Here is a 26658-nt window from a genome sequence, read left to right as displayed (position 1 = left end):
TTCAAGTTCGCAAGTCATTTGGCTTCAACCTGGTTTATCTTTTTCCATTCTTCACTTGTTTCTTTACTTGTTTCTTTTCTTCTTCTTTTACACCCTCAGTGGTCTCACCTTCCCTGCATACACCCACATCAATAGACATTGTTTCCTCGTTCTCCAAAGGCAATACTCTGCAACAGTTCCTCCTCGGCGACTGTAAAGTAACAGTATTTCAAAGACAGTTTCCAAAGTTAAAATCGCGTTGAGATATAATAAACTTAGAATTGGACTAAACTAACTAAAAACCCATTCTACCTTGTTCCAGAGATGTGGATCAGCTCTTTTGTAAACTATAATCCTGTTAATGGCGGAAGGATCAGGGATCTTCCACTTGCAGTCAGGGTGAGGGACCTGGTGTTTTACATACTCTGTCACTGTCTGCTGTGAATCAGGATCAGAAATGACCTTAGAAAAGTGAAAAACAAAGGGTTTCTGACATGGGTCTCGGCTAACAGGTTTGGTGTTGAAAGGGAAGCCTCTGAAATCTTCATTCCTGTGCCAATTGTAGAAAGTTCTGGATACCATTTCCATCTCCCTTGATGGGAGTTTTCCTCTGGTAATCTGAACTGCAAATCCCCAAGACACAGAAACCGACCATCTTTTCTTTTTGCTGTAGCACATTGATTGTTGGATCAGCCCTGCTGAGTCCAGCTTCATCGGCACCATCAACTTCTGCAATGCCTCAACTTGAGTCATATTTGGGAAAATGGGTTCCACCACATCAAGGTGGTGCAGAGACACTAATGGAGTAACTGGGTGTGATGCTAGTAATCCATACAAGTTTCCATAAACATCAAACTGCAACCATTAAACGACAACAGAGAAAACGATTCACATTAGCAAGTTCTGTTCAACAGCAAAAGATTTAAGAAAGAGAACCAAAGAAACCCACCTGATGAAATCCGACCTCCTTGGTGAGGGGAACACCGAGTTCAGCCATGCAAGCTTGAATTCGATCATCTGAGCCATACAATGTTGGGTACCTCTGTATACACTTATCTTGCATTCTCTCCAGCTCTTTCGCTAATGGGTAACTAATGGCGAAACCTCCACCGCCGTAAGCCATGTTGTATGAGAAGAAAATGTTCTGCAAATGGCTCTCCGACGAGCTTCCTATGTAATAGAACTGATTGTGGTCGTATTTCGACAAAACCCTCACCAGATTCTCTGTTACGAACACTGTGTCATCGTCACCCATCACAAACCATCTAACATCTTCCATCCCCAGCCTCAGTGTCTCTGACACAATCCGCGAGATTCTAATACCCGATCGCTGACCCTCTTTGTTCTTGTAAGCGAACTTCGAAGTGTCACCTGATATCTTCACAGGTGGAAGCCCTTCGTTCGGATGAACTTTTACTGGTTTATCCAACCACACAATTCCCCTCATTTCTTTGGGTCTCCACCAGAGCTTGATATAATTCTTCCTGTGCTCCCATAATTTCTCTGAAGCTGCAATGCCAAATACAATATGTTTGAGTTGGAGCTCAGTTTTTGGGGAGATTGTGGAGTTCTCCAAGTGACCCACATAGAAATCCGTCGCATTCTGATTTTCCTTTGGAACCAAAAGAGTAGAGTTAGTATTTCTGGATGAAATGGACAGAGGATGCAGCGAACACAGAAGATCTCCGTGTCCGGAGATGAGCAATACAATGTAGGTAACACAGATGAAGCTTATCAAGCAAAACATAAGCTTCGGGAGAGCTCCAGCATGAGGGGAGGAAACAACCATGGGGTTGGCCAAGGAGCTTTTCATCTGATGACAGTAGTTTATCTTTTTCATTTTTGGGTCTCTCTGAGTTTCAGTGAATTAAAATTGGAAGGGTCAGACCAAAAACAAAATCAATCGAATTGAAAGTTTTCCATCTCAGAGGAGAATTTATCAAATCATTGTGATTAGAGAGAGAGGAAAAAGAACGAGGCTTAGGAGAAGCACAGACCCTTCAGTTCTCAATTCTCAAACCCCATTTTTCCTCCAAATCAATGGAGCTTAGAAACCCAGAAGCCCAAAATCTGAGACATGGAAGGAGTGTAAAATATCTACAAATTCACTCCCAAAAATATTAAATAATTTAAAATCTCTGACCAGTTCCATTCCAGTTTATCTGTTAGTGTTACCATAAAAAAGGGATAATCTATTTTATTTCTGTTTTCCAGTCAAGGTAATACCAGATACTTAACCGAAGATCTTTTAAATAGTCAAAACCCTTTCCCAAAAGAAAATAGAAACCCAGAAATCTAGCAGGGCTGATTACTTTTCCTTGTTATTCTACACGTAAGAGAACTTGGTTTTGAACGCAATTGCCAAATGCTGATTCACATTCACAAACCACACTGATTTACAGATGTACTATATATGTGTACATGTCATGAAAGTAGCTTTCTTTTTTTCTGGGAAAGACTATATGATAGAGATTCTTCATTTTCTTTGGTAAGACAATTGAAGGGTAGGGAAATTTAATTTTTAGTAAGAGATGTTTAGGAATAGAAAGTAGACCATGAAATTTTGGAATTACCATAGATTTAGAGTGGAGTTGGACTCCTTACGAAAGGCACTAGATTTGGACTCATGGTATTGTCTTTCACTCTCCTACGTGGGGAAGGAGAAAGGCGTAAACAAATGAGCAATCTATTTTTTTGCAGTAAGATATATGATTTTAGGTATTCTTAACGCATACAATCCCTCTAATTCGTTTCAATATATTAACGTAAAGAACATATTCACATTCTCTACAATTTCATCACAATTAAAACTCAACTAAGAATTGAATTTAATAAATTCCTAAAATTTCTCCTAATTTTGTCTCTCTTCTTTTATTGAGGTTTAATTTTAGGGGTTTATTAGATTTAATTCTTAATTAGGTTCTAATTCTAACCCTTGGATAGTTAACTACTATGTAGTCGCAATCCTAGATATGAATTGTAGGAAATTGTATTGGGTGGGAATTGTAAAGGGTGGGAATCAGTAGATGATGTGAACCTGGTAAAGAACTAGAAACTAAATAAAGCATTCAAATTTAATACAGTTCTAGATTTGAATTATGAATGGAATGGGTTCCTTTAATACTCTTTTTATCAAGTGAATAGGAGGATGCTAATAAATATAAGGGGGAAAAAAGTGGATAAGAGGATGATAAAAGAAAATTTATGAGTTGAATGTTTGACATGTGTTGAATATAAAAGTAAGATCATCCTCTTTAGGAAGTGAGAAACAAGATTTGAAGTTCGTCCATTTTCAAAAATTTCTTAAAAATGTGGATTTTGTTTTTAGATTTGACGTGTGTTAAACATCTAATCATGTGGATTGAAATTTTATCTTTTAATGTGAATAGATGATTCAAACTTGAAATTCATCTCATAGAACTACCTTAATAGGATTTTTGTCAGCCAAGCCCAATGGGCTCGTGGGCCCACCAACAATTGAGAAGTAATGACAGTCATGTGTAACGTGCCTAGATCTATTCTCACGAGTTGGGATTATGTACTTGTTAGGGTAGAGGTTTGTGCTCCCCTCACATCTCTCCATGACACGAGGGGGTCAACTTCTAAATTTTGACAAAAAAAAAAAAAAGTCAGAGGTAAACCCCCTAATGGACTCTCTCAGTCTCTTAATATGGAGTTTGGCTGGATCATCTCCCCATCGAAGGAGCACATCTGCTTCCTTATCGTACAAAATATGTATTGTACATAGTCTGAAACTGTTAAAATAATTCAAAGATGAGACGCTTTGGGGGTCCTACATGAGTCCCGCACATATTGCGTAGTGGAAAAGCCTTAATAAAGCAATATGTGTGCTCCCCTAACTCCAAGGTGATCCATACTCCTTGATATGTGATGCACAAGTATGAAAAAAGCACAAACTTCTACCCGTCAGAATAGAAGATCTAAACTCCATTCTCACCCTACCAGAACAGGAACAGGGTAGTCAAAAGTAGACAAAGTCTCTACTATTTTCATGGATTTTCATGGGAATATGATCTCCACTTGTCTCTGCCTTCTGGAGCCCAGGAACTGAAGGGCAGGCATTGGTTGCTTTAGCCAGAAGAACTATCTCATTCTCTTGAGTACTTATCAGTGGTTGTTTAGCCAGAAGCCTTGAAAAGGATTGCAAGTCATACTGGCAAGTGCAAGTGCACTTAAGCCCTTATAAGAACAAAGTTCAGGCTCAGAAGTCTTGGGACACCTGACCTGTGAGATTATATGGGACATGTGTACTTACATGATATACATGGGTGATACATCTTCAAACTTGGGAAGAAGGTTTTCCATTTCTTACTCTCTCCCTTCTGTCTCTTCATTGATCATTCAAGCTGCCATATTCATGTTAATCTGGGAAATAACAATTACAGGTTTTGATTCAGATCTTACTATGAGCGCCTTGAATTACAGTCACATATAACAAGTATACAGTAAAAAGATCAATCACAGCCCACACTTGTGCGGATCTCATTTCTTAATCTGCACACTTGTCAAGGGCCAACTTTTTGGTGGTAGATGGAATCTATATCTCTTCAAGCAATTTTCTGAATCCTCAAGATTAATCGAAGGTGAGGAAGAATAGAGACTTTAGTAAAAATATGACTTTCGAGATTAATTGCGATAAGAATTGGTAAGCTTAGGTGCACCTGAACTGAACTCAGGTGTTCTTTTAATTCAAATGATAGTTTTGTTTTTGTTTGTCCTTTTCTTTTCTGGGGTAGATTTCAAAGGTCGTTAAGCAACGTTAAATAAAAGTTAGAGCAGGTGTTCTTATGTTCTTGTTTAGTCATTCTAAACTAAATTAAACATTGTTAAATATCTGGGTTATGTTTCGGGTTATCTCTCCCTAATGATGATTTCCACGTGTCTTCGTGTGGCCCTTTGATCTTCTGACCCACAGAAATCATCGGGTTGATTGGAATATGCCATTTTTGTAATTTATTCGAAAAGCTTCTAAAGAAAAATAGTTTATACGAAAAGCCAAGAGCACGATTTCCCAGGCCCGATTCCATTTCCGAAGCCGAAATTTAGGAAATTCAAATGTTTTCAACTAAAATTCATAAGATTGAGAATCTATCATCTCAAATTGCGAATTATCAATCAAGCAAAGTAAACGGAGATTGCTCCAAAAGCGGCAGTGGAGGAGAAGAGGGGTTGAAAAGGTGTTGCTTTTCGTAGAAATCTTTATTTCGTTTTTTTTTAATCGTGTTTATTGGAGTTTGGAGTGATTTAGATGTTGTAAGTTTGTAACATTAGGGAGATTTTATAGGTTTTGGGTATTCGAAAATTAAATCTCAGGGGAAGAATTACAGAGAGAAGCACTGACTGGGTCTGAAGATGACGGATGTAATTCTTCATGTCTACGATGTGACAAATAGTGGTTCTGATAAGACGAATAACACCATAACACAAATCAACAAGATCTTCAAAGACCGTATAGGTTTGGGAGGGATCTTCCATAGCGCTGTTCAGGTGAGTTCTTTTTTACTTTTTGAATGTTTGCTCCTGTGGGTCGGAAACTAGATCTTCTCATGCGAAAACTGTTAGGTTCTAGCGTACGTTTTATTTGTATTTTTTTTGAGGATTGATGCAATTTCGTTTCCTGTAAGCGAATCTAGGTTTTTGACTTTAGTTGTTTCGAATAGTACCCACTTAGTGAAAAATTGTTCTTTTTGATTGTTTTATCATGGAAGGATTTGTAGATTCTGAAAGTTGTCGTTTCATCAAAAACCATTGGTATATCTAAGAATTTGAAGTTGAGAATGTGTAAGCCCAAGTTGCAAAAAAAAAAAAAAAAAAAAAAAAGAGACCACCCTTGCACTTCATCAAGTTTGAACCAAGTCTCAAACCAACAGCAGCTCAGCAATTTTGCATTAAATTATGAAAAATTAAAGCCTTAGTAACCTCTACAAGGCATTTAACAGCCAGGTTCCTATTTCAGCTTGAACTTCAAAATTGATACCCTGCATTAAGATTTAAAACTTATCTGCTTCCAAGAAATGTTCGTACACACAAAAAAATTTAAATAAGAATAATAATGCTGCATTCTCCAAAGATTGAGGAACAAGAAGGGATACGTTAAGAGAAAGATTTGAATTCCCCTCATCGTATTGCCTTAGACTAGAGTGCTATGAATTTATAGACTGATATGTGGAACAAAATGTCAGACAGCCTTCGGTGAGCCTATGGTCTAATGGTTATCCATTCTCGAGAGAATACTTGTGTAATCCGCCAATGTAAACCCCCTCTTCTGCTATATTTTTCAATTGGCTCTCCTCCCTAGTTTTCATCATGCATTAGTTGGGTTAGCATTCAACTTTTGTCCTGATATGGTTGTTTTGTTATATCTTGTTGGGAATTTATGCAAGCATTTATTTGGAATTCCGAAGACCTATAAATGCCCTTATATGGAGAAGTGATATAATCCAGATTGAAGGAAGTAAAAGAGCGGGTAGATCGAAGATAACCTTAAGAGAAAGGAGAAAGGATACGCATAGCTTAGTCTTTGTATCTAGCATGACCTCAAATAGAACTGATTGGAAAGCAAGAATCCATGTAGCCGATCCCATTTAGTTGGGACAAAGCTTATTGTTGTTGTTTTTTTTTGGATGAATAATTAATCAATTAAAGACAAGACAAATACAAAGAAAGATCCTCAGGAAAAGGATCAAGGGGAAGGATGGTTTGGGAGTTGAGGCCCCAGGCAACAACAATGAGTCTTCCTTGGGGAGTCAACAACCGGGGGAGGGAAAGCGAATTTTAGAGGATACATCAAAATAAATAGCATTCCAAATAGCATCAATGGATCGGGATTTAGAAGTCCGCGCCGGGTTTCGCTCCCACCACGTGGGGTCGAGGCCCCAAAACAAGCCCGCCTATTCGGTCACAAATAGAGGTACCGAGAGTTACTCAAAACCCAAGACCAGTCCCTAATGAACCCAAATGATCGCGTGGCGGCCAAATGAAGTTAAGGGCTTTTCTCCAAAGAGCACTGGAGAAAGGGCAAGAGAAAACAAGTGTTCGATGTCCTCGGGGCTATTCCGGAAAGAATGCAATTTAGGTTCACGGGGATGTGGCGGGTAGCAGGAATGCCGAGTTGGTAAGGCAGTGTTTAGGGCTCTCCAAAGGGTAAGAGAGTGGCGAGGGATATGACCTTTGAACCAAACCAATGGGGGCCAAAGAGGGGGAGGGGAGGGAGAACGAAACAAATTCCAAGCGGTCTGAGTGGTGAATATTTTGGAAGAAGAGGGGATCCAAATAACTCTATCATGGGGAAAGGAAAGGATAGGGGGGAGAGAGTTCCAAATAAGTCTGAGTGGTGACTGGGTTGGTAAGGCAGTGTTTAGGGCTTATTGTTGTTGTTGTTACTTGGATTTCCAAAGTATCCGCAATGCATACAGGTTTGAGCAGATTATCATTTAATCATATACAATTTGTGCCTATTATCCTTAGTGGTTCTCTTGCCTAAGGATATCTTCTATGAATATGTTTCCATGCCAAATGCTCAACTGCATCTGAATTCTGAAGCATTTGTAAGCGCCAACTTACATGTTATATGAATTATCCTTTTCTTGAACCCCCCCCCCCCCCCCAAAAAAAAAAAAAAAAAAAAAAAAAAAAAAGAAAGAAAAAAAGAAAGAGTTATCCTTTAACTTCAATAGCTGTCATATTTTTGGTCTGCCATACTTTTACAGACCTTAACCTTGTAATTCTGTGTGCTGGTCATGTTTAATTGGCAGCTCATCTTTGAAATTGCAACTCCTAGGTGGCATGCATCTTCTCAGTGATCTGTGTTCTCTCTTGCAAAAAGATCAATTGTAATTTAACAAAAAAAAAAAAAAAATAAAAAAAAAATCGAAAAAAGATGGTGAAATGCGATCTTGACAAGGCTAAATATGCAGTCAAACCATTTCCTCCTAAGTTCTTCTCCTAGAGGGACATAGAATCTGCTAGCTAAAAAGAGCGGGAAAGGGGACCCAAAATTGATGGTCTGCATTGTACATCAATCAATGAGTCATCTTGCACCTGGTTTGTTTCAAAGAAGAACCTAATAATTTTTACGGGTGGCTGAAGTTGCTGTGTTCTCTCTCCATGGTCCTTAAATTTTCATTACTTTGTTTTGCCATTTGGTTAGCTCTATTTGGTCTGAAACCTGACTTGTGATCTGGGACCTTGCGTTGTGCCTCCTAAGGATAAAATTTCTGCCCTTTCTAACTTGCCTAGTGGCAGCGTTTATTTTTGTAGTCCAGACATACCTCTAGACTAAACAGATCAGAGAAACCATTCCCAAATTTCATTATGAATTATTTCTCTTTTATCCTTCTAGTGTGCACAGCTGCTGCTCTAGACTCCTCTGGGCTCTTTACTGTAGTATGGTGGGTTCATATTGGCCATTTAGTGCCTTCTTCCCCTATTCATTGTTAGCATACGATGTGTTTGGTTGATGATTTGGTTTCATTTACCTAATTCTGTCAATTTGATTCTTCTCCAACTTTAAAGTTTCAGATTATATTGATATACATAAACATAGGCATTTGTCTTCTTCATTTACCTTATAGTAATTTCTATGTTATTTCTAAATGAAACATGATTTTCTTATCATTGTTGTATTATTATTTTTTTGATAGTTAAGAGTTAGAAATTTCTCTGTGTTGATACCTTAGGCTTTATGTGCTGTTTTTCTTAAACAAAAATGGCAATTTCATATGCAGGTTTATGGGGATGAGGAATGGTCATTTGGGTTTTGTGAAAATGGATCAGGTGTTTTTAGCTGTCCTCCTAGTAAAAACCCATTGTATACATATCGTGAATGTATTATCCTGGGGAAAACAGATTATCCTGTCTCGAAGGTGAACCAGATTCTGCGGGAACTCAGCAGAGAGTGGCCTGGAAAGTCATATGACCTATTAGCAAAAAACTGTAATCACTTTTGTGATGAGTTCTGTGAAAAGCTTGGTGTTCCAAAACTTCCAGGTAACTTTTTTCCCTCTTGTTGTCTTGAGTTTTATACAAGTCTTTGTTGAGTAAGCATAAACTACTGATGTCCCTTGATCATCAAAGTTATCTAGTCATTTTCATGGCTCATATTCAAATGTGAAAGTAGAAAGGAAAGATTGAGGACTGATTCTCATTGATTCAGGCTTATGGTCCATTAAGAGTAAATGATCACATACTAAAAGATGGAAGTGCTGGCACTGAGTTCTATCCTGAGGACTGACTGATAGTACTGGCAATAGATAAAAGTTTATAGATATGGAGAATTATTTATAATGACCTTATAATGGATGATGGGATCCCTGAGAGGTCACGTGAGGGATCTAACAAATGGAATACTCGGTGCAAGAGGCTCCTACCACTGAGAGGTTCGAGGGGGGGGGGTCATATTTTATGCAGCCTTGCCCCTGCTTTTGCAGAGTCTAGACTCGAAACCATAACCACTTGATCAGAATGGAGCAAACTGTTGTGCCAATACCCAACCTCTAAAGGAAGGGATGTACTAACACGCCACACAAGAAAGATCTTAAGTGGATATGCTGATTTTTTGATGGATGTAATACTGGTCTAGTGGCACATTAGGCTTACAGTAGTTGCAAACGAGTCAACTGGGCATTTACCAGGGGGAACCCGTGGTACACAGGTCTAGTATTTTCAGATGAAGCATTTTTTTTGATGGATTAATTGACAAGTGAGACATAGTGGCCAAGGCAGGCCTGATACCTGGTATAAGTAGTTTCATATATTTATGACTGCCTTGGGCCAGAAGATGAAGGAAGTGTCCTCGGAATGTGCAAAAACATATCTGGACTCTGGCAATTCTACCTAAAATATCGTGCTTACCTTGGGCACCATGAACTGTGGTTAGACTTTTAAGGGATGCCTTAGATTGAAGGTTCTTAATGATTACATAAACATGCCAACAAATAGAGACACAATAGAGGCAATTTAGTGCTATTTTATTTTAGTCTCAGAATGCATGATGATATCAACCGCTGAATTTGATAAGTGTGAAACTCTGTTACATATAGCAACTTTGACCCAAATTGTTGTTCCACCATGGAAATGATATGACCTCATGAATTTCTGGCCATTTTTCATAAGCTTAGAAATGAAATGAACCCTTAATTCGCCTGATGTGAAGCCTTAAACTTAGCTTTAAAAACCTATGTTAGCCTTGGTTGTTTGGCTGTCTTGATCTTTTACCCTGTTCAATACCTTCGATTACCTAGGCAGCAAGACAACTACTGGGGATGTGTCTATGTGCTGACATATGGATGAGTGCATTTTTTGTATAAATGATGAGTAAATTTCTTTTGTGACATGGTAGGCTGTTAGGTGAATTTTGTTTATGTGGCAGTAAAGTATGCCCAAGAGGATATCCTTCAGATCATCTTGGTAGTTTTCCATGGTTTGCTTAATCTGAAAGTATCTCTTTGGCCTAGATAATTTTATCAACTGCAATTCCTTAAAGACTTATCTATCTTTAAGATTTTTGTCATTGTTAGATAATTAGTCAACATATATGATAGTGTATGTGATGCTTATAATATCTGTCTTTTATAAATAGAGCATGTTCTTATGTTATAGTTTTTGCCTTTTACAGGTTGGGTTAATCGGTTTGCACATGCTGGTGATACTGCCATGGAAGTTGCTGGAAACACTGCATTACGAGTTAGATGCTTCCCTCTCTTTATTGGTTGATAAAGCTGTGTGCAAGTCTGCTGTTTGATTTCTTTCTTTTGCTTGGATACATTTGTGGCCCACTCTGTTTGCTTTGTCTGCCATGGAATTCAGCTTGTGCAATGTATGAGTTTCATGCCCATTTACATGTGGAAGCTGCACTGTGGAACTAGACTGTCCACACAATATGTGGTCCTCATACTGCGGGACTCATATGGTGACCTTATCTATGTCAGGCCTGTAGCCTTCCATGTGTTGCAATTCCACATATGAATAACTCCTTTAATATTTCGTTGATTTTGAAGTTCTCCCAAGTGGTTGGACTTCGAAGGGAATAAAACCATTAGTCAAGTTCCTCTTCAGGGTGATGATTGAACAATTTAGGGTTTCATAGGAAATGAACATAGTCAACAACAGTTTGAGGACTTTGCTGGTTCAAGTCTTAAAAGCTGAATGGGTTATAAATATGACTTCTGATTGGTTTAAATGCAAGACATGACATGGTGGCTCCTTAATGTTATATAAATCATTCCATGCTACTTGGTTCATGTTCGAGGTTGAATTGGGTGTGAATATGGCTTGGTAGATTAGATGCAAGTGATGCCATGATGAATCATTAATACTGTTGCCATGTCAATCATTTCATCTTCCAGCTTCTCTAATTGTTTTTTGTATGGTTACAGTTGAGACAAGCCAAGACGGAGATAGTAACTGCCAGCAAAGTGGCATACCGATTCCTGGCTGGTATCGGTTCTAATGCTCCAGTTAATCCAGATTCCCCGAGCAATTCCAATAGAGGCACTCCCAGATTCCAAGCTGGTTGGTTCAGAAACTTTGTTTCTTCTATAGGCAACAAGCCATTGGATAATGAACTAGAGAACCATGACGAAGGCACCCACCAACAACGGAAACAACCGATGGAACAACTTTGATAGATTTCATGGTGTAATGCATGGAAAGATTGCTTCTGTGGCATCATTTGCTGCTATGTGATTCAACTGAACTCTCTAAAATTTGATTGTTTCCCTACTGAAATCTTGTTTGTTGAAACTGAGACATTCAATTCAAATTACATTAGAAATTCACTAAACTGTTTATGTTACATTCTGATGCTTCTGGTTTCGCATAAATGGGATTGGTGATTGGAAACTGAACGATGGGAAGTGGCTGTAAATGCAGAAATGATTGACTGGAATGCATTGGCTGCTATCCTGTACTTTATCTGTCCTCGTCTCGGTAGAGGCCTTTTGCCATGAAAATCTCCTCCACCAAATGCTGCGGCAGCACGAATGGTATTGACCTTCTGGCTCATTTTGGCTCTGGTGCAGGAGATGGACAAGTCAGCTTTCGTTTTTCCAATCTCAGAATCTGAACAATTTGTGACCAATTCGCTGTGGTGTTAGAGATTTATATAGTCAGGGTTGTTAATCAAGGTGGGCGACGGTAGGAAACTTCTACTGAATTTTCCAGGAGGGTAGGGATGGGGAGGCACGCCAGCAAAGCTGTCTCCTGGAATTTCAAATTCTGAGATTTTATATGATTGCTTGCATTTTCAGGAGCACCTGCTTGTTCTATTTTCTAAGACGCTGACCCATTGTTTGTTATCCCCCCTCTACCACCTGCATATCGTCTTCCTGGTCTCACAGCAAAGCCCTCTGAGTGTGGTCTCTGTACAAGCTGCCTCCAATATGAAGCTGGTTTCAGTTTTCATATTTATAATTTGCTCGTGCCAATGGAGAGGCAGCTATCGTTGTGGAAATGAGCCAATTGCATCAAGGTGTGCCGGGATGGTTTGGCTGGCCTGCTCCAGTTTTCATCACCATGGGTGTTGTATCGTATTGACCGATACATTACCTGTAGATTCGTTACATGATCCTGAGTCCAATTGCTTTATGCGTAGCTGTCAATTTGGTTTGGTAGAATACTCTTTTTGAGCCTGAAGAAACCGAGTTATGGGATTTTTTGGAGACAAGTTCGATTTTCTTAGACTTATGTGCGATCTATTATTCTATTTCCTGGGACATATCAATCATGTGTAATTGTTGATTCAGATTCGAATAAGCCAGCCAGCAACACTCTTTGCTGGCATGTTGCTTAGATATATTTTTTTCTTTCCCTATAAAAACCCAGAAACTGCGAGGAATAATGGAAGGATAACTAGTTTTGGCTCTTTGACCACCTGCTAAGTGATGAGAGAGGGGTTTTGGCTCACTGAATCAGCACGGGTTCTGTAAACTTCACAGAACTTCAGGCATGAAACCATAAAATGGACTCAGGCTTGTGTCCAAGAGGTTGCTACATTGAAGTGTTCTAAAGCTAAAACTCAAATTTAAAAACCTTGGTAATGGTACAATACAGAGCTAGTGGAGATGGAATCCGAGGTTCATGTGCAAAAATTTTTAAGTTCTGAATAGTGATGCCTAGTGAAGAAGTCAAACAGTAGATCAGCTACCAACTTGTTCTGTTGCCCCACCACATATGGCAAAAAGTTTTGTGTCTGCTTATGGGAGCAACAAAGTGTCATGCTGCATTGCTCAGCAGTCGGCCAATTCCAGAAATGAGTATCAAGGCTTCCAAAAGCATCTAACATTGCTTCATGCTAGGGCTAATCACAATGTCTGTACCTAAATGCCATACAAAAAAGTTCTGGGACTTGTTCCAGAATAAAGGTAGATAGCTTCTTGACACAAAATGATGAAATATTCCAAAATAAGACACCATAATGATGTTCAAACTGAGGAAGCAAGACTGGTATCTAAAAGCAAAAGGTAAGGATACATTAACCATATTATATACAACTCACTCCAGGAAACTACAATTAAACCCCTTTACAGAGATGGAAACTGGTAACCTTGTACTCTTAAGACTTACTCTCTAAAACCCCATTTATGAAAATTGCATCCGGAGTGTGTATCTTCAGAAATTTGAAGCGACGAGACTGCTTGTGCTGCAATTAGCTCAGCAGACATTTCAGGTGTTCCACGTCCTCTCTCCCCAAAATATGGTGCAGGAGAATCTCTACTAAAAACTCCAGGTGACAATGCCCAACCACCAATCTCCCAATCGCTCCACCTGCACCCAGGCCCGTATGCATCAGGCACCCATCCTAATCCTCCAAGACAATGCTTTGAAATGCCCGGACGGGGAACTCCTGTCTTCCGTCCTCCCATGAAAAGACCAATACTGGAAGCATGACCCCAAGGGTTGAACCTTTCATCCTTTCTTAGCATGAATTTGCATGAATCGTCCGAGTCTTCCTCACCCACAAGGACATGCAGAGCAACTGCCTCAGCTATTGCAGCACCCTCTTCATCAAGACGCTGTTGTTCTTCCAGCTTTTTCTGCTTTTTCTTCTCTAGCTCAGACCGGATGGCAGCAGAATTGGCCAGTGCTTTCTCCAAGCGCCTCTTTTTCTTCTCAGCCTGTTTTTGACGATCTAACTCATCTTTTCCCTGCTTCTTTTTATCCTTCCTAACAACGGATGGAACTTGAACGCAAGCCATATTATCCATACACACAACAACTCTATGACCAGCAATCCTACAACATCAACTTCCTACTAAAGAACTTCACTAGAAGTATACAATTTTTAATAACATAACTTTGCTGATTAAAAACCAACTTGTATTAAGATTCAAGGTAAGGCAATAAAGTAAGATCAAAACTTCGACACCTACACCCACTCAGGTCTGAAAGAATATCTCATCTTACGGACTATGCAATCCCATACAGAAACAACAGGAGACAGAAGAAGAGTGAAACGGTAAGCATTCAAAGCCACGTCTCTTGATACCATTCTCCCCAATTTCTGGCAGCCTTTGCAGTCACTCATCTTAGTAAACTACAAGAACACAATCTAGCAGATCCAAGATAGAAGAGTTGGAATCACAACAATGAAAAAGCAGCTCACATGGCCTCCCTTACTGCAGACAAAACGAATGAAACAAAACAATTAATTTTGACACACAGGAAACTATTTACGGTGTAGTATTTCTAGAAAGAGAACAACAACGCATGATGTATATGGGGGCAGTAGCAAACCAAATCCTAACCAATTCAGGGCCTCTAATCAATGAGTAAAGGATGAAATATAACGCAACAAGGAAATTGAAAATATGCAAATATGTCTATACATGTGAATCTCATTCGATGAGTGGTCTAGACTACCAAGTAGGTAACATATCCGATCCAATCATAAACTGTAGAAAGAAAATTCCACACAGAGCGAGGAAATTCAACCACAACCACCGCATCCCCCAAAATAAGATTAAAAGAACAGAATAATTAACCCAATTCGCTATGTTAATAGAAAATGAGAGCAAAGAAATCTCCCCCATCCATTGGAGATTTATAATGACACGATTCGTGCAATGAAAATAAATGTGATGCTTAAGATCTAGCAAAAACATATTATCATCTAAATCTAAAGGGTTCGTGAATGGCTTGAAACCACTGAAAAGCTAATTCAAACAAAACTTGAACCTTAAATTTTCTTCAACACAGTAAATCCCTAAACGGATCCGTCCAGAAACCTATAATTGGCACCGATCCACTCACAAGTAACAAATCGATTTAGAACCAATTCACAAATGATAAGGCTACCCCAATTAACAGACTGAATTACCAGAAATAGCTACTAAAAATTACAAAAATTAGAGAAAGAACAAAAGATAATCAAATCCGTTGATTAAGCAACAATTATAGATCAGAAGAAACAGCAAACTCACCAGGTAGCAGTGGCGGAGAGAGGGACTATTTCCAACCTTCGCTACTCTCATAAAGAGACAGTCAGCGAGAGAAGAGAAGGGAGGTAGGGTCGTTCTGCAATTCGTTTCAATCTGATACCGAAGAAGCTTCGATCGTACTCAGAGATAAAGCTTAACGGCAGAGAAAGAGGGAGAGACATAACAGTATGGAGAAAGGTAGAAAAAACCATAAAAAGACAGAACTGTTAAAGAGGAAGAGGAAGAGAAAGAGAGAAACTGCTGCAGGAAGAAAAGATATAAAGAAAAAAAGGACCACCACAATACCCTAGGAAGGACACGTGTCGGACTAGATCTCCTGAGTCTTTTTATTAACGAGTCATCACTCACGCAGTCTTGAGCCTCTTCACGGGTCGTCGACACGTGTCACCGGTTGCGAAGGAATCTGCTCCACCATGTGGGCTCCACGTCTCCCTCTCCCCCGCTAACACGACATCACGACAACAGCATTGTCTACATTCCTTAACCAGAGGATCTCAGCCATTCGATCTTTTCCGTTGGAGATCGTAAAGGTAACTAGGATGTTAGGAACCACAAGCAACAGCGACACTTACTTGTAGTTGGTATCTATTAATTTGCACATGGGCTTTAAGACTTGGGTCTCAACCCAACCCAACCCTGCTCACACAAAGAGTAAGCCCATGGATCTAAAGCCATTCAGCCGATATGTATCGGTAACCGATACCTTAAACCACGGTGCTAAACCGGATGGAACAGTCTGGAAAAAGTTGGGGGTTAGGGTTGGCACTAAGTCCACATCCTTTCCACCCAGCCTTATTAGACAGCCACACACCCACACTCACATGAGTGTGGGACACACACCGCCCCGACCGTGTATGAGGTGGGTCCCACACATGTGAGTATAGGCGTATGACTGCATGAATAGACTGGGAAGAGAGGATCCAAATTTGCTGGCACAAGTTGCCTATTAACGTGACTACAAAGCAAGTTATCAGACACTAAAGAAAGGTAAGGTTCTTTGCTTTCTTCCCATGGCAAACTCTCTCTTTATTCTTTACCCCAAAACTCAACTCATTAGAACCATGTTAAGTTATTTGTATGGTGATGTTCCATAGTCTTAGACAGCATAATGGGTTCCTTGATTCTTCCCTGGAGGTCTTTTGCTGTCAACAGACCATCTTCCTATGCATGCAGAGTGCCAGGGACAACCTACCACACCCAGAACCAGCAAATCTGCTGGATGAGGAATGCAATGCCTAAACCAGTCCATAACCTCAACAGATGTTACCCCATCTCATCTGGGAGCAGCTTTGAACATCAACCAAACCCAACTACACCTTTGGAGATGATCCAACAGTTCTACACTTACATCAACATCAAAGAACAGAAGAAGCTTAGAGAACTCATCTCAAATGACTGTTTTCTGGAAGACTGTTCCTTCGGCAAACCGTTGGAAGGGAAACAGGTTTGATCCTTCTCGTTGTTTATGTTTGATCTTAATGAGAGAAACCTAATGGACTTATGGACCACATATCTGAACTCCTGCAGGAAGTAATGCATTTCTTTGAACAGCTGATGGAAAGCACAGGTTCTAATGTAAAATTCAACATTGAAAGAATTTGTGAAGGTGATGAACAAACAGTTTGGGCAATGTGGCACTTGGGTATGAGCCTCTAGTCTTCTCTTTATTCCTGCTCACTATCTATGATCCATTTTTGTGCTATTTCTCCAACTGTTTTTTAATATGCTGTTGCAGACTGGAAAGAAAAACCAATACCTTTCACCAGAGGCTGCAGCTTCTACAAATGTTCAGAACATGGACAAAAGCTCATGATCAAGTAAAAACCTCACTCCTCACAAATTCAACTTTTACATACCAGAATTAGCTATTAGACAAGCTTTCACCCATGAATATATGCAGAAAAGCTCAGGTCATGGTCGAGTCGCCAATCAAGCCGGGAATGCTGGTGCTGGTAAATTCTAAAACCACCTTTTAAACCTACCTTTGGTCCTTTACTTGACAAATAAAATGGCCTCAAACCAAAAATGCAAATAGTGGAAGCACCCCTCTCATCAATATTTCTTAGATTAACTTGGGTCTTAATTACTGATTGTGGCACAAAGTTCCCAAAAAGAACTACAGGTGATCAGGGTAGAATAATTTTTAATGAGTACAGAGGTTACTACTAATGAAAACCAGGCAGAAAACAACCAGCTTATAATAACATATGTATCATGGAAGAGGTGCTCTTTACCTCAATCTAATAGCTTTAGCAAACTCTTGATCATCATTAGTTCTCTTCCCTCCCCCCTTTCTCTCTCTCTCTAATATCTTCTTTTACACGACTCTGCATTTCTTCTAATGGTGCTTCCAAACTGGGATCTTTCAGGCTCTATTGAAGATGGTCACATACATATTTGACAACTTCCCAAAGGCAGCAGAAAGTAGGTTAACTAGCACTGAAATTTCATTTCTTACTCTTTCGTGCAAAATACATTCTGAAACATCAGTGATGATTCATTCCCTGTAGGGTTCCTCCACAAGCCACAGGACATACTAAGTTTGCTATTAAAGATCTACAGTATATTCCTTGAACCTTTAATATACCCATTTCTTGTTATCTACATCAACCTCTGGAAAATTGTCTCTCAAACATTAGGCTACATACTTAGCATTTTGATCACCATATCAAAGATCTTCAAATAAAGACAAAAGTATGCTGCTTCACACCATCTCCAACTATAGTGTTTAACAAGGTGAATTAAATCACCTTTTAATCATCAGAGCTGCTTGAACCCATTTCCAGCAGTGAGAGAACAATAAGAGGCCCGAGAACAGGTGGAAGCGGCGGTTTGTTGAAGGCAACAATGATCTCAGACTCAGCCTTGTCGTTCATTTTAGGTCTTTCTCCATCCCCAAGATCACTGTTTTGTTTCTTCGGGACGTAAGTTGAAACTGCACAAGATTCACAAATCACGTTACCGATCGGACACACTAAGTATCAAAAAAATAAAAACAGGGGTTTGAAGAGCAGAACAATTACCCCATCTTCCTCTGATAGGATAAATTTTCTTAAGAATGTTCCTTGCAGAAGATAAACCAGTAGCTCCACGCATGTGTGTCAAACTTATGTAAATCTTCTCTCTTAAAGGTGTGCAATGCTAATAGTGACTGAAATTTGTGTTTTTGCAGACTGGAATCCAATTTCAATGAAATAATTATATCAAGTGAATCCAAACAAATTTAATGATTATCAATCCAAAATAGTTAGGTCAAGTGAAATTCCATAAAAACACAACTACATATAATCATGCAAATCCTCAAAGTCGACATCAGGGGAAAAAACGAAGAAAAAGAAAAGAACAGAAAATTGAACTCTGCTGTTAGCCTGTTACACCAAATTGAAATTGGAAAGAACCAAAAACGAAGCACAAAAACGAAGAATCAACAAACAAGTTTCCCGTACCTTAGCGATTGTCTCCTGCGACGTTCCGAAGCAAACAAGAGAAGAGAAGAAAAGAGTTCTAGCGACTAAGGCTTTTACCATCTAGCGACTTCGTGGGAGAAAAAGTGATTTTTCCTGAAACTTCTTCAAAAGTATATAGGAACGAGGGCCTTTTGGTCATTTAAATTACAAAGTACCTTTTTTTGGACCGTCCACTAATTTTGGAATATTAGACGTTTTTTAAGTTATTGGAAATTAAGGGCCACCCCCCGAAAATCAATTAATATTAATTTCACCCCCAAATTTATCCAAATATCAATTAGACCCCAAAAGGCCAGTTCTTTTCTTTGCAAGGGCTCCGACGTTCTCTTCTTTGTTCATGCCTCAGCCGTTGCGTTGCAGAATTCAACAGTAGAAATGTTGTGACCCTCTTAAAATCCGAGATACCTTTTTCTTTGTTCTTTTGCAGCCATGATCTCTCTCCAATCGTTCACCAGTAACCCTAATTCATCTGCCTTCAGTGTCTCTTCTCCTTTCATCTTCACTTCTGGGCAATCGCTCGAAAGAAAAACCCTAAAACCCAACCTTAAGAACAGAACCCATTACAGCAATGCCATCCAATCAGTTCTTCAATGGAATAGGAAACCCGAGTTAGCCGGAGAGACACCTCGTGTTGTCGTCATCACCTCCGGCAAAGGTGGTGTTGGCAAAACTACCACCACCGCAAATGTTGGTCTCTCCCTTGCTCGTCTCGGTTTCTCCGTGGTTGCCATTGATGCCGATGTTGGTCTTCGTAATCTCGACCTCCTTCTCGGCCTTGAGAATCGAGTCAATTACACTGCCGTTGAGGTACTCAATGGTGATTGCCGCCTTGACCAGGCTCTAGTTCGCGACAAGCGTTGGTCCAATTTTGAACTCCTCTGTATTTCGAAAGCTCGTACTAAGCTTCCTCTTGGGTTCGGCGGAAAAGCCCTAATTTGGCTTGTTGATGCCTTAAAAGCTCGCCAAGAAGGTTGCCCGGATTTCATTCTAATTGATTGTCCTGCGGGTATCGATGCTGGATTCATTACTGCTATAACTCCAGCCAATGAGGCAGTTCTTGTTACCACTCCCGACATTACTAGCTTGAGAGACGCTGACAGAGTAACAGGTTTGCTAGAATGTGATGGAATTAAAGATGTGAAGATGATTGTAAACCGTGTTCGAACGGATTTGATTAGAGGGGAAGATATGATGTCAGTGCTCGATGTTCAGGAAATGTTAGGGTTGGCTTTGTTAGGGGTTATTCCTGAGGATTCTGAGGTGATTCGAAGTACGAACAGAGGGTATCCACTTGTACTGAATAAGCCGCCCACACTGGCTGGACTAGCTTTCGAGCAAGCAGCATGGAGACTTGTTGAACAGGATAGCATGACGGCTGTCATGGTTGAGGAGGAACCCAAAAAACGGGGTTTTTTCTCCTTCTTTGGAGGGTAGAGAATAGCAATTCTACACACTCGAGTTGGTGCTCTCAAGTTAGTGTTAGTATTTGTTGGATTTGATGTTTCAGACGTATGACGGCTTTTATCAAGTGCAAGTAATTTGCTTGGGTTTTTGGCATCACCTACTTGTTTGAAGAAATTACCAAGTGACACGCTGTGTACTGCGGTTAGGTAACCTTTTTTTTTGCTTCATTTCAGTGAACCTCCTCATTTTGCTTCGTGGTTTGGGCGGCTGGGTTTTGTGCCTGATGAGTGCAATTTCCTGCCGATCGCACCACACTACATTTCATCTCTTTTGATTTAAAATTTTTTTCCCCTGGTATGATATGTATATAGAACATTTAGTTAAGTTTTCTGAGTAGTTTTTCCATCCGTTCGTGTATAAAATGGGATTATGTAAAGTTATGGTGCCATTGATGGTCCTCATTGAAGTTTACAGATCCACCTTCCCAGAAAAAAAGACAATGCACTTCCCACCTCACACACACACACACAATGAGTTTGGAATGAGAAAGAGTTGAGCAATTGGTTGCTTCGTGAGCAGCCTCTTTTCTCCCTTATATACATTCATTTCCTACCCCTGTTAAGTTGTATCTCATTATTCCAGTACTCCTTTAGAATTCCACAATGTCCTGACTTCAACGACTCATTTCGTGGCACCAAAAAAGATCTTTTATTTCCAATTTAATCCCAAGCTTGTTTCCCTCTTTCAAGGGGACCTTAAAAGTTTTCCCCTTGATTGGAGTTCTGCCACTATAGACTTAGTATATATTAGACTTGGGGACCTATAGTGAACCAATTAAGAGTTTCAGAATCTGGATTCTCATGAATAAATGATTGACTTTAAGGATGAAATTTTAACATGGTAATCCAGATCTTTACCTGAATTTGCAATGATCAATGCCACATCACCCTTTCTCATTACCCAACTGGATGCATACCAGATAGTTACTATGTTCTGTACAGACTAGAGAACCTTTCACCATGTAAAATAAAATAAGTATATTTATTACAAAGAGTGCACCTATTTACCTTAATCTGTTTGGAAGCTGAGCCAATTATCTCTTTGGTTATAGAATTTGTTAAAAGATTAATTTTCTCAATATTTAGAAATAGTTGTTGGATCTTGTCTGTTCAGGTTAACAGTATTCATGAGAACTTCACATATTTTTTGGTTCGTTTACTTTGAAACAAGTTCAAGGGATGATTTTCTGTGATTCTGCTCACGTCATATTCTTTAATTGTCATATTCTTTGTTTCTTCTCACCCCCACCAGTGGAGGCATTTTTGTGTGAAATTTTTTTCTGGTGAATTAGCATAATTGCTACTGTCTCTCCCCCTAGAGAAATGTTCTAGCATGGCCAATCATTTATGGGTTTTGATGCATTGTATCTGCATTGCTACAGATTCTGAAATTGTCTGGAATGTCTTCTTGAGCTTCACCATCCAATATTCCAGTGATGAATTAATGTCAATCCGTTTAGTTCTTTCCTAATAAAGAGGAACAGATAACCACGTCACCCTTAATAGATTAGGCAACTTATCACTCAAAGACATCTGAGAGACAAACTGTGCACATCTACACTATCAAGCCATAGTTGACAGGGTTTTTTGTTGTTTCTGAATTCAATGCTAGATATATATCGTAGACTTGTTGACTCTTAACCTTATCCTCTTTCTATTACATCATTTGCACGGGCATCTCACAACTGCTTTTCATTGCTTGAACATTTACTGATGGTAGCTTATTTTGCCACTAAAAAAAACATTGCAGCTGCTACTCTTATGGCATTCCAGAATCTTGATTGGTTTAACAGTGACGATTCCCAACAAAGGAACAAGTGACGTTATAATTTTGCGCTAGGGTACTTAGACAATTTTTGGTACCAAAATTTTCTCTCATTTCCTTGGATGAGTGTGGGTCTAATTTCCCCCTCCATGTTATGTTGGTCTATTTAAGTTGGTCTTTGATTTATTTCCTTGGTGGTCCTCCAATACTGTTGTGTATGAGTAAAGGTTTATGTAGATGCTTGAGAGTTCTCTGTTTTTTTTTTTTTTTTTGGGGGGGGGGGGGGGGGGTGGGGAAAGGAAGTGAGCTCTAGAAGAAGATGTATAAGGGAGCTGTGCTGCCTTTTGTTTCAGTTACTCTTATTGATGTTCTTGACTTCGGTTCTTTCCTCCGCATTTTCTATATGCTTTTCTGTGGGTCAATCATAGAATTAGACGTCCTTAACACAAGCGATGCAAGCGAATCTAATTCAACAGCATCTTAAGCAAAGAGCTTCTGGCCGATGAGTTGAACCTCTTTGATCTTGTTTCACCTGATGACACTCAAAAGCATTTTCCAATCATCTCTGTTGATGTGCATGGCCACTTCATTCCCCTTTGACTTGTTCCTTCTTTTTGATTCTATTGTGCAGTGTCTGAGACTTTGAGGTGCTTTATTATCTTTTATAGAGATGATGAGGCTACAGACTTGCAGGGCTGTATGGCTATGTTCTTGATTTTATCTTCCAGTTTTATATTTAGAGACTACTGGGACATAAAAAAAGAACTTTTGGGATGGGGTTGGGTTTAGAGTGATCTGGCCTCAGTGAGGCCTTCTAAATTCCTGTTTTGGGTAGAAGTGTTTGTGGGAGAGTAGGAGACAAGAGAGGGCCAGAGAGATATGAAGATCTGATTAAAGTGTTATTTAATAATTAGATAATACTATGAAGGAACTACTGTCCCAATCAGAGCAGCAAGAAAGACTTCCCTGCGTGGTTGACAGCATTCAAGGCACTAGTCCAAATAATAAAGAAATACTTGGGACAAACAGCAATTTTTTTTTTTAATTTTATCTCCCGATACAATTCACGCAGTTTTAAATTGCAAGTTGATTTTCTTGTTTTCTGGTTTTTTTTTTCCATTCCCTCCACAATTTCTATTGCCCATGATCGCAAGAAAGCACCCTTCACTCACCCTCTCTATCATCTTACATACATCACCTACAAATCTAACTCCAGAGACTGAAAACAATGGTTAATTAATGGGTGTGCTCTCAGCATCAAGAACTCTGCGATTGCTTAATCCGTCGATTGATCTCTTTCTCCAGCTCGTCCAATCCTCCCACCTCTTCTAGCTCCTGCAGCAACAAAGCAACGAAAATGATGAGCAACAGTTTCTGAACCTTCTGCAAAAGAATGTTAAGAGAGTGCAGAAAATGAACCCACCTTAGGACCCAAGAACAACCCATATGGTACTCCATTAAATTTGTCTGAGTGATGCATCTATTCATCAAACATAACCCCATACAGATCAGTGATCAGTCACAAGATTCATAACAAAGCTTAGAAGCATCATTTGTCTTCAGGGCTGACAATTATCGAACTTACTTGGTGAGCTGCAGCAACTCTGCGGAAGTAGGGGACGTCGGCGATTGGTCCAACTGGGAATCTTTTGTGAACAAGCCCGTCGTGGACGAACATGTATGCGATTCCAAACACTGTAATTCCTAAACCCTGCATATGGTTACAAAATTCTCTGTTTTCAGCTTCCAATCAGAAAGAAGAGAAAAAGGTTTTTGTCTCCCAATCAAAGAGTTCGGAATTTTCAGAAGTTCTGGGGAAAGCAATTTGGAAACAGAGAAGAGAGACAGAGAGAGACGTACAGCACCAAAACAGAGGCCAGGGAGGAGACCCTTGTGGAAGAAGCCAAAGGAGAGTAAAGCGATGGCAGGAATGGCGTTTATGACGGCAAAGACGTCGTTCAGCTCAAAAGGACCGTCTCTGGGTCGATGGTGAGACTGCATCAAATCGCCATAGGAGATGCTCTGATTCAGAAATGGAAAATTGCAGGAAGTCATGGAAGAAAGAGAGAAAGAAAGGGCGAAAGGGAACCTCGTGCATATGCCATAGCGAAGCGTGCCAAAGAGCTTTGTGAGCCCATCGTGCCCAAAACTCCATTCCCACCTGAAATTTCCAGTGATTTCCATCAAAACTTGTTTTGCTTGTGTTCTGCAGGACAGAAGCACAGAGAGAGGGAAAATTATACTTACAGCTGCGCCCACAGCTAGAGAAAATGTGCTGAACATCTCCGAAACTGGAACCATTTTGCCCTGCCAATGACCACTAAAATGAATCTCCACAAATTCTAATAGAAACAGAAGAACACAGAAGGACACGAACCTCCATTTGCCAATAGAATCTATAATAAACAGCAGCAACAGCCATGAAAGTGATTCCCAAAGTGGACATGACCGCTGCGACGAGATAAGCATACCGCTCGGATCTCTTCCTCGCTAACCTCTCAGTCATTCGCTCTGAGATCGGATTCAACACATCAGGTCTCTCTTCTGCAATCGCTTCGTCTTGGGAACTACCAATCTCTTGGTTTTTCTCCTCCACAACGAAGCAGACGGTAACCCTTACCTTCTTCCTCTCCTGGAAAACACCGAGTGGACGACAAACGCTGGGAGAAAAGAGCGAAAAGGGTCTGATTCCGAAATTGGGTTTTGGAAATAGAAATGGGTTTTGATTTTTCAGGAACAATTTGGTGCTCGCAGCGGCGGAAATTCCGGCCGCCATGAACGCTCTGAGATGGAACCAAGCTTCAACGAACTACAACCTCCGAGGGAGACGAAACAGCCAACCCCACAAGAGAAACAAAAAAAAGGGAAGGTCACAGATAGACTATGGAAATGCCTGGATGGAAAGAAATGTTAAATGCATCAGGACCTCAAGTTCTGAGCTTTTGTCCTGTTTGAATTAAAATCACTACAGAATTGCCATTTCATTATATCATAACTACAAAACCGCCTTATGTAGATCCACTCCACACTCCCATTAAAAGGGTTAAACTGAAGGGTGAAGAGAAATGAAAACAAAATTATTGCAGACAGTAAAGAGGGGAAGAAAAAAAAAAAAACCCAACCTCAAATGATCCGAAAGAGCACATTATGAGGTTTCTGTGTATGCTGAGATGAATCCATGAGATCCCACATGATTTTTTTTTCTATATTTTATGAAGAAATTAGGCACCATGTGTCTTGTCTTTCTCAGTTTTATATGGTGGTAAGAGAAAAAGTTGGCTGATTGTACAATGTTTTATAATCCTGGATCAATGAGAAGGAGAACCAGAACCAACATGAGCATCAACAGGAATGAAACTCTGATTTCATTGGGGGTGATAAAAGATGTGGTGACAACATCAACAACAGCAACAGATTTCCTGGAAAGAGAACATGAGAGGAAAACTATTTCATTCTTTCACAGCAAATAGTAAACCGTGAAATCTGAAGATGGCAATCTGGTAATTAGGAGCAGAAGATAAGGGGCAAAAGATGAGTTTGTGGAAAATGGTGATCTGGCGATGGGAAAAATCACATCTCAAAAGGAGGAAAAGTGAGGCGGAGGAGGAGCCGCGAAGAGTGCTGATCAGTGGTCGGAAGAAGATTCTCTTCAAAGATACACTTGGATAGTGATTCAACTGTCGTCTTACGGACTTTGCTTTAATCCTGTGCATTTAACGTCATGTGGTACATTTTAGTCCGTCAGATCGAAATCTTGATCATAACTAAAGTAATTTTAATTATCTTACAATATCTCTGCATTGTTAGATTTGAATTTCTTCTCTATCATTAAAGATTTAAATGTATGAACATGAATACGAACTATTCTTATAATTACTAGATAATGACATGCCTTAAAAATCTTTAGACGCTTTTTCTCCAAGGTAGTTGATGAAATTAAGACTATTTTTAATTCCTTGATGCAGGATTTGGTCTCTTACATTTCTAGAAATGCAAATTTTGCCGCTGACTAGATGTCAAACATGACTTTGAAGACGTATATTTTGGGATTTGCGATGGTGATCCCACAAACAGAGTCTTTGTTGCTTCTGTTGAATAATTGTCTTCTTTGTTGGATATGTGATCCTGTTTTTATATTTCCTATATTTAGGTTTCTCCTTCCAAAACTAGCTACTCAATATTTCACATAACAAAATTGAATAAAATTAAGTTTGAGTTTTCAAAACTAACTAAAGCAATGCCTCATTCAACCTTTGATATTTTTATTCCTAAAATAATCCTGCCTTAGATTAGCCAATCGTAACTCTCAATAGGCAGTAACCATCATCTTCTCTTCTGATGAACCTTCAAAAGTGGTGAACAATGAAATCACTGGATGATGAAAGCAAACAAGAGAAACAATTGCCACACCAAGAAACAAAAGAAGACGACTTCAATCTCTCAACTTTAGAGGATGAATAACATCGGGGAAATAATGCTTTTCTTAACATTGTTGATTCCTACTCCATCGACATAGGCGATTCGCA

General features: G+C 39.6%; 6 protein-coding genes across 11 annotated transcripts; 3 read left to right on the top strand and 3 right to left on the bottom strand.

The window, feature by feature from the left end:
* Positions 1 to 34: 34 nt before the first annotated feature.
* On the bottom strand, positions 35 to 1768 carry LOC149013783 (uncharacterized). The gene is made up of 3 exons (XM_089157749.1): positions 929 to 1768; positions 292 to 834; positions 35 to 190 (listed from the first exon to the last, which is right to left on the bottom strand). Exons 1-3 carry the CDS (start codon positions 1766 to 1768, stop codon positions 35 to 37), a joined length of 1539 nt encoding a protein of 512 aa, XP_089013875.1.
* Positions 1769 to 4994: 3226 nt separating this feature from the next.
* LOC149013782 (uncharacterized) lies at positions 4995 to 11782 on the top strand. 3 transcript variants are annotated; one of them, XM_089157942.1, is made up of 5 exons: positions 4995 to 5177; positions 5314 to 5487; positions 8727 to 8988; positions 10616 to 10683; positions 11376 to 11782. In XM_089157942.1, the coding sequence occupies exons 2-5, from the start codon at positions 5353 to 5355 to the stop codon at positions 11622 to 11624; spliced, it is 714 nt and encodes a 237-aa protein (XP_089014068.1). In that variant the 5' UTR covers positions 4995 to 5177; positions 5314 to 5352; the 3' UTR covers positions 11625 to 11782. The 3 variants fall into 3 exon arrangements, with proteins under 3 accessions (XP_089014068.1, XP_089014067.1, XP_089014066.1); XM_089157941.1 differs by having other exon boundaries at positions 5285 to 5487; XM_089157940.1 differs by having other exon boundaries at positions 4995 to 5487.
* A 1000-nt stretch (positions 11783 to 12782) lies between these two features.
* On the bottom strand, positions 12783 to 18972 carry LOC149013780 (uncharacterized). Of its 3 annotated transcripts, none has more exons than XM_089157943.1 (4): positions 18884 to 18972; positions 18461 to 18610; positions 18188 to 18372; positions 12783 to 14615 (listed from the first exon to the last, which is right to left on the bottom strand). In XM_089157943.1, exon 4 carries the CDS (start codon positions 14202 to 14204, stop codon positions 13560 to 13562), a length of 645 nt encoding a protein of 214 aa, XP_089014069.1. In that variant the 5' UTR covers positions 14205 to 14615; positions 18188 to 18372; positions 18461 to 18610; positions 18884 to 18972; the 3' UTR covers positions 12783 to 13559. The 3 variants fall into 3 exon arrangements, 2 of the variants coding, with proteins under 2 accessions (XP_089014069.1, XP_089014070.1); XR_016173889.1 differs by lacking the exon at positions 12783 to 14615 and adding an exon at positions 17189 to 17215; XM_089157944.1 differs by lacking the exons at positions 18188 to 18372; positions 18461 to 18610; positions 18884 to 18972 and adding an exon at positions 15420 to 15743.
* LOC149013781 (Nuclear transport factor 2 (NTF2) family protein) lies at positions 16358 to 18194 on the top strand. Its single transcript, XM_089157939.1, has 6 exons — positions 16358 to 16881; positions 16965 to 17079; positions 17173 to 17254; positions 17338 to 17389; positions 17807 to 17861; positions 17948 to 18194. Exons 1-6 carry the CDS (start codon positions 16546 to 16548, stop codon positions 18121 to 18123), a joined length of 816 nt encoding a protein of 271 aa, XP_089014065.1. The 5' UTR covers positions 16358 to 16545; the 3' UTR covers positions 18124 to 18194.
* Positions 18973 to 19213: 241 nt separating the features above from the next.
* Positions 19214 to 22362, top strand: LOC149013779 (septum site-determining protein minD homolog, chloroplastic-like). The gene is made up of 2 exons (XM_089157937.1): positions 19214 to 20514; positions 22118 to 22362. The coding sequence occupies exon 1, from the start codon at positions 19334 to 19336 to the stop codon at positions 20336 to 20338; it is 1005 nt and encodes a 334-aa protein (XP_089014063.1). The 5' UTR covers positions 19214 to 19333; the 3' UTR covers positions 20339 to 20514; positions 22118 to 22362.
* A 155-nt stretch (positions 22363 to 22517) lies between these two features.
* Positions 22518 to 25272, bottom strand: LOC149013778 (beta-carotene hydroxylase 1, chloroplastic-like). Of its 2 annotated transcripts, XM_089159368.1 has the most exons (8): positions 25255 to 25272; positions 24510 to 25025; positions 24380 to 24439; positions 24222 to 24293; positions 23993 to 24127; positions 23718 to 23843; positions 23556 to 23612; positions 22518 to 23467 (listed from the first exon to the last, which is right to left on the bottom strand). In XM_089159368.1, the coding sequence occupies exons 2-8, from the start codon at positions 24906 to 24908 to the stop codon at positions 23390 to 23392; spliced, it is 927 nt and encodes a 308-aa protein (XP_089015494.1). In that variant the 5' UTR covers positions 24909 to 25025; positions 25255 to 25272; the 3' UTR covers positions 22518 to 23389. The 2 variants fall into 2 exon arrangements, with proteins under 2 accessions (XP_089015494.1, XP_089015493.1); XM_089159367.1 differs by lacking the exon at positions 25255 to 25272 and having other exon boundaries at positions 24510 to 25219.
* Positions 25273 to 26658: the final 1386 nt, after the last annotated feature.

This window comes from Hakea prostrata, chromosome 6, assembly GCF_041222555.1.
Source record: "Hakea prostrata isolate BN-2017 chromosome 6, UWA_Hpros_2, whole genome shotgun sequence".
NCBI classification, from domain to species: domain Eukaryota; kingdom Viridiplantae; phylum Streptophyta; class Magnoliopsida; order Proteales; family Proteaceae; genus Hakea; species Hakea prostrata.
The sequence above is the reverse complement of the archived record's forward strand: the minus strand, read 5'-3'. Positions and strand labels throughout refer to the sequence as shown.

Excerpts from the sequence above, each read along its gene's own strand:
- LOC149013782 (XM_089157942.1), top strand. The coding sequence starts at position 5,353 with ATGACGGATGTAATTCTTCATGTCTACGATGTGACAAATAGTGGTTCT. Across the intron at positions 5,488-8,726 it reads TCTTCCATAGCGCTGTTCAG|GTTTATGGGGATGAGGAATG; the intron begins GTGAGTTCTTTT and ends TTTCATATGCAG. Across the intron at positions 10,684-11,375 it reads CTGGAAACACTGCATTACGA|TTGAGACAAGCCAAGACGGA; the intron begins GTTAGATGCTTC and ends GTATGGTTACAG.
- LOC149013781 (XM_089157939.1), top strand. The coding sequence starts at position 16,546 with ATGGGTTCCTTGATTCTTCCCTGGAGGTCTTTTGCTGTCAACAGACCA. Across the intron at positions 17,080-17,172 it reads TTGGGCAATGTGGCACTTGG|ACTGGAAAGAAAAACCAATA; the intron begins GTATGAGCCTCT and ends ATGCTGTTGCAG. Across the intron at positions 17,862-17,947 it reads CTTCCCAAAGGCAGCAGAAA|GGTTCCTCCACAAGCCACAG; the intron begins GTAGGTTAACTA and ends CATTCCCTGTAG.
- LOC149013783 (XM_089157749.1), bottom strand. The coding sequence starts at position 1,768 with ATGGTTGTTTCCTCCCCTCATGCTGGAGCTCTCCCGAAGCTTATGTTT. Across the intron at positions 835-928 it reads AGGAGGTCGGATTTCATCAG|TTTGATGTTTATGGAAACTT; the intron begins GTGGGTTTCTTT and ends TAATGGTTGCAG. Across the intron at positions 191-291 it reads ATCCACATCTCTGGAACAAG|TCGCCGAGGAGGAACTGTTG; the intron begins GTAGAATGGGTT and ends GTTACTTTACAG.
- LOC149013780 (XM_089157943.1), bottom strand. The coding sequence starts at position 14,204 with ATGGATAATATGGCTTGCGTTCAAGTTCCATCCGTTGTTAGGAAGGAT.
- LOC149013779 (XM_089157937.1), top strand. The coding sequence starts at position 19,334 with ATGATCTCTCTCCAATCGTTCACCAGTAACCCTAATTCATCTGCCTTC.
- LOC149013778 (XM_089159368.1), bottom strand. The coding sequence starts at position 24,908 with ATGGCGGCCGGAATTTCCGCCGCTGCGAGCACCAAATTGTTCCTGAAA. Across the intron at positions 24,440-24,509 it reads GATTCTATTGGCAAATGGAG|GGCAAAATGGTTCCAGTTTC; the intron begins GTTCGTGTCCTT and ends GGTCATTGGCAG. Across the intron at positions 24,294-24,379 it reads CTCTAGCTGTGGGCGCAGCT|GTGGGAATGGAGTTTTGGGC; the intron begins GTAAGTATAATT and ends TGGAAATTTCAG.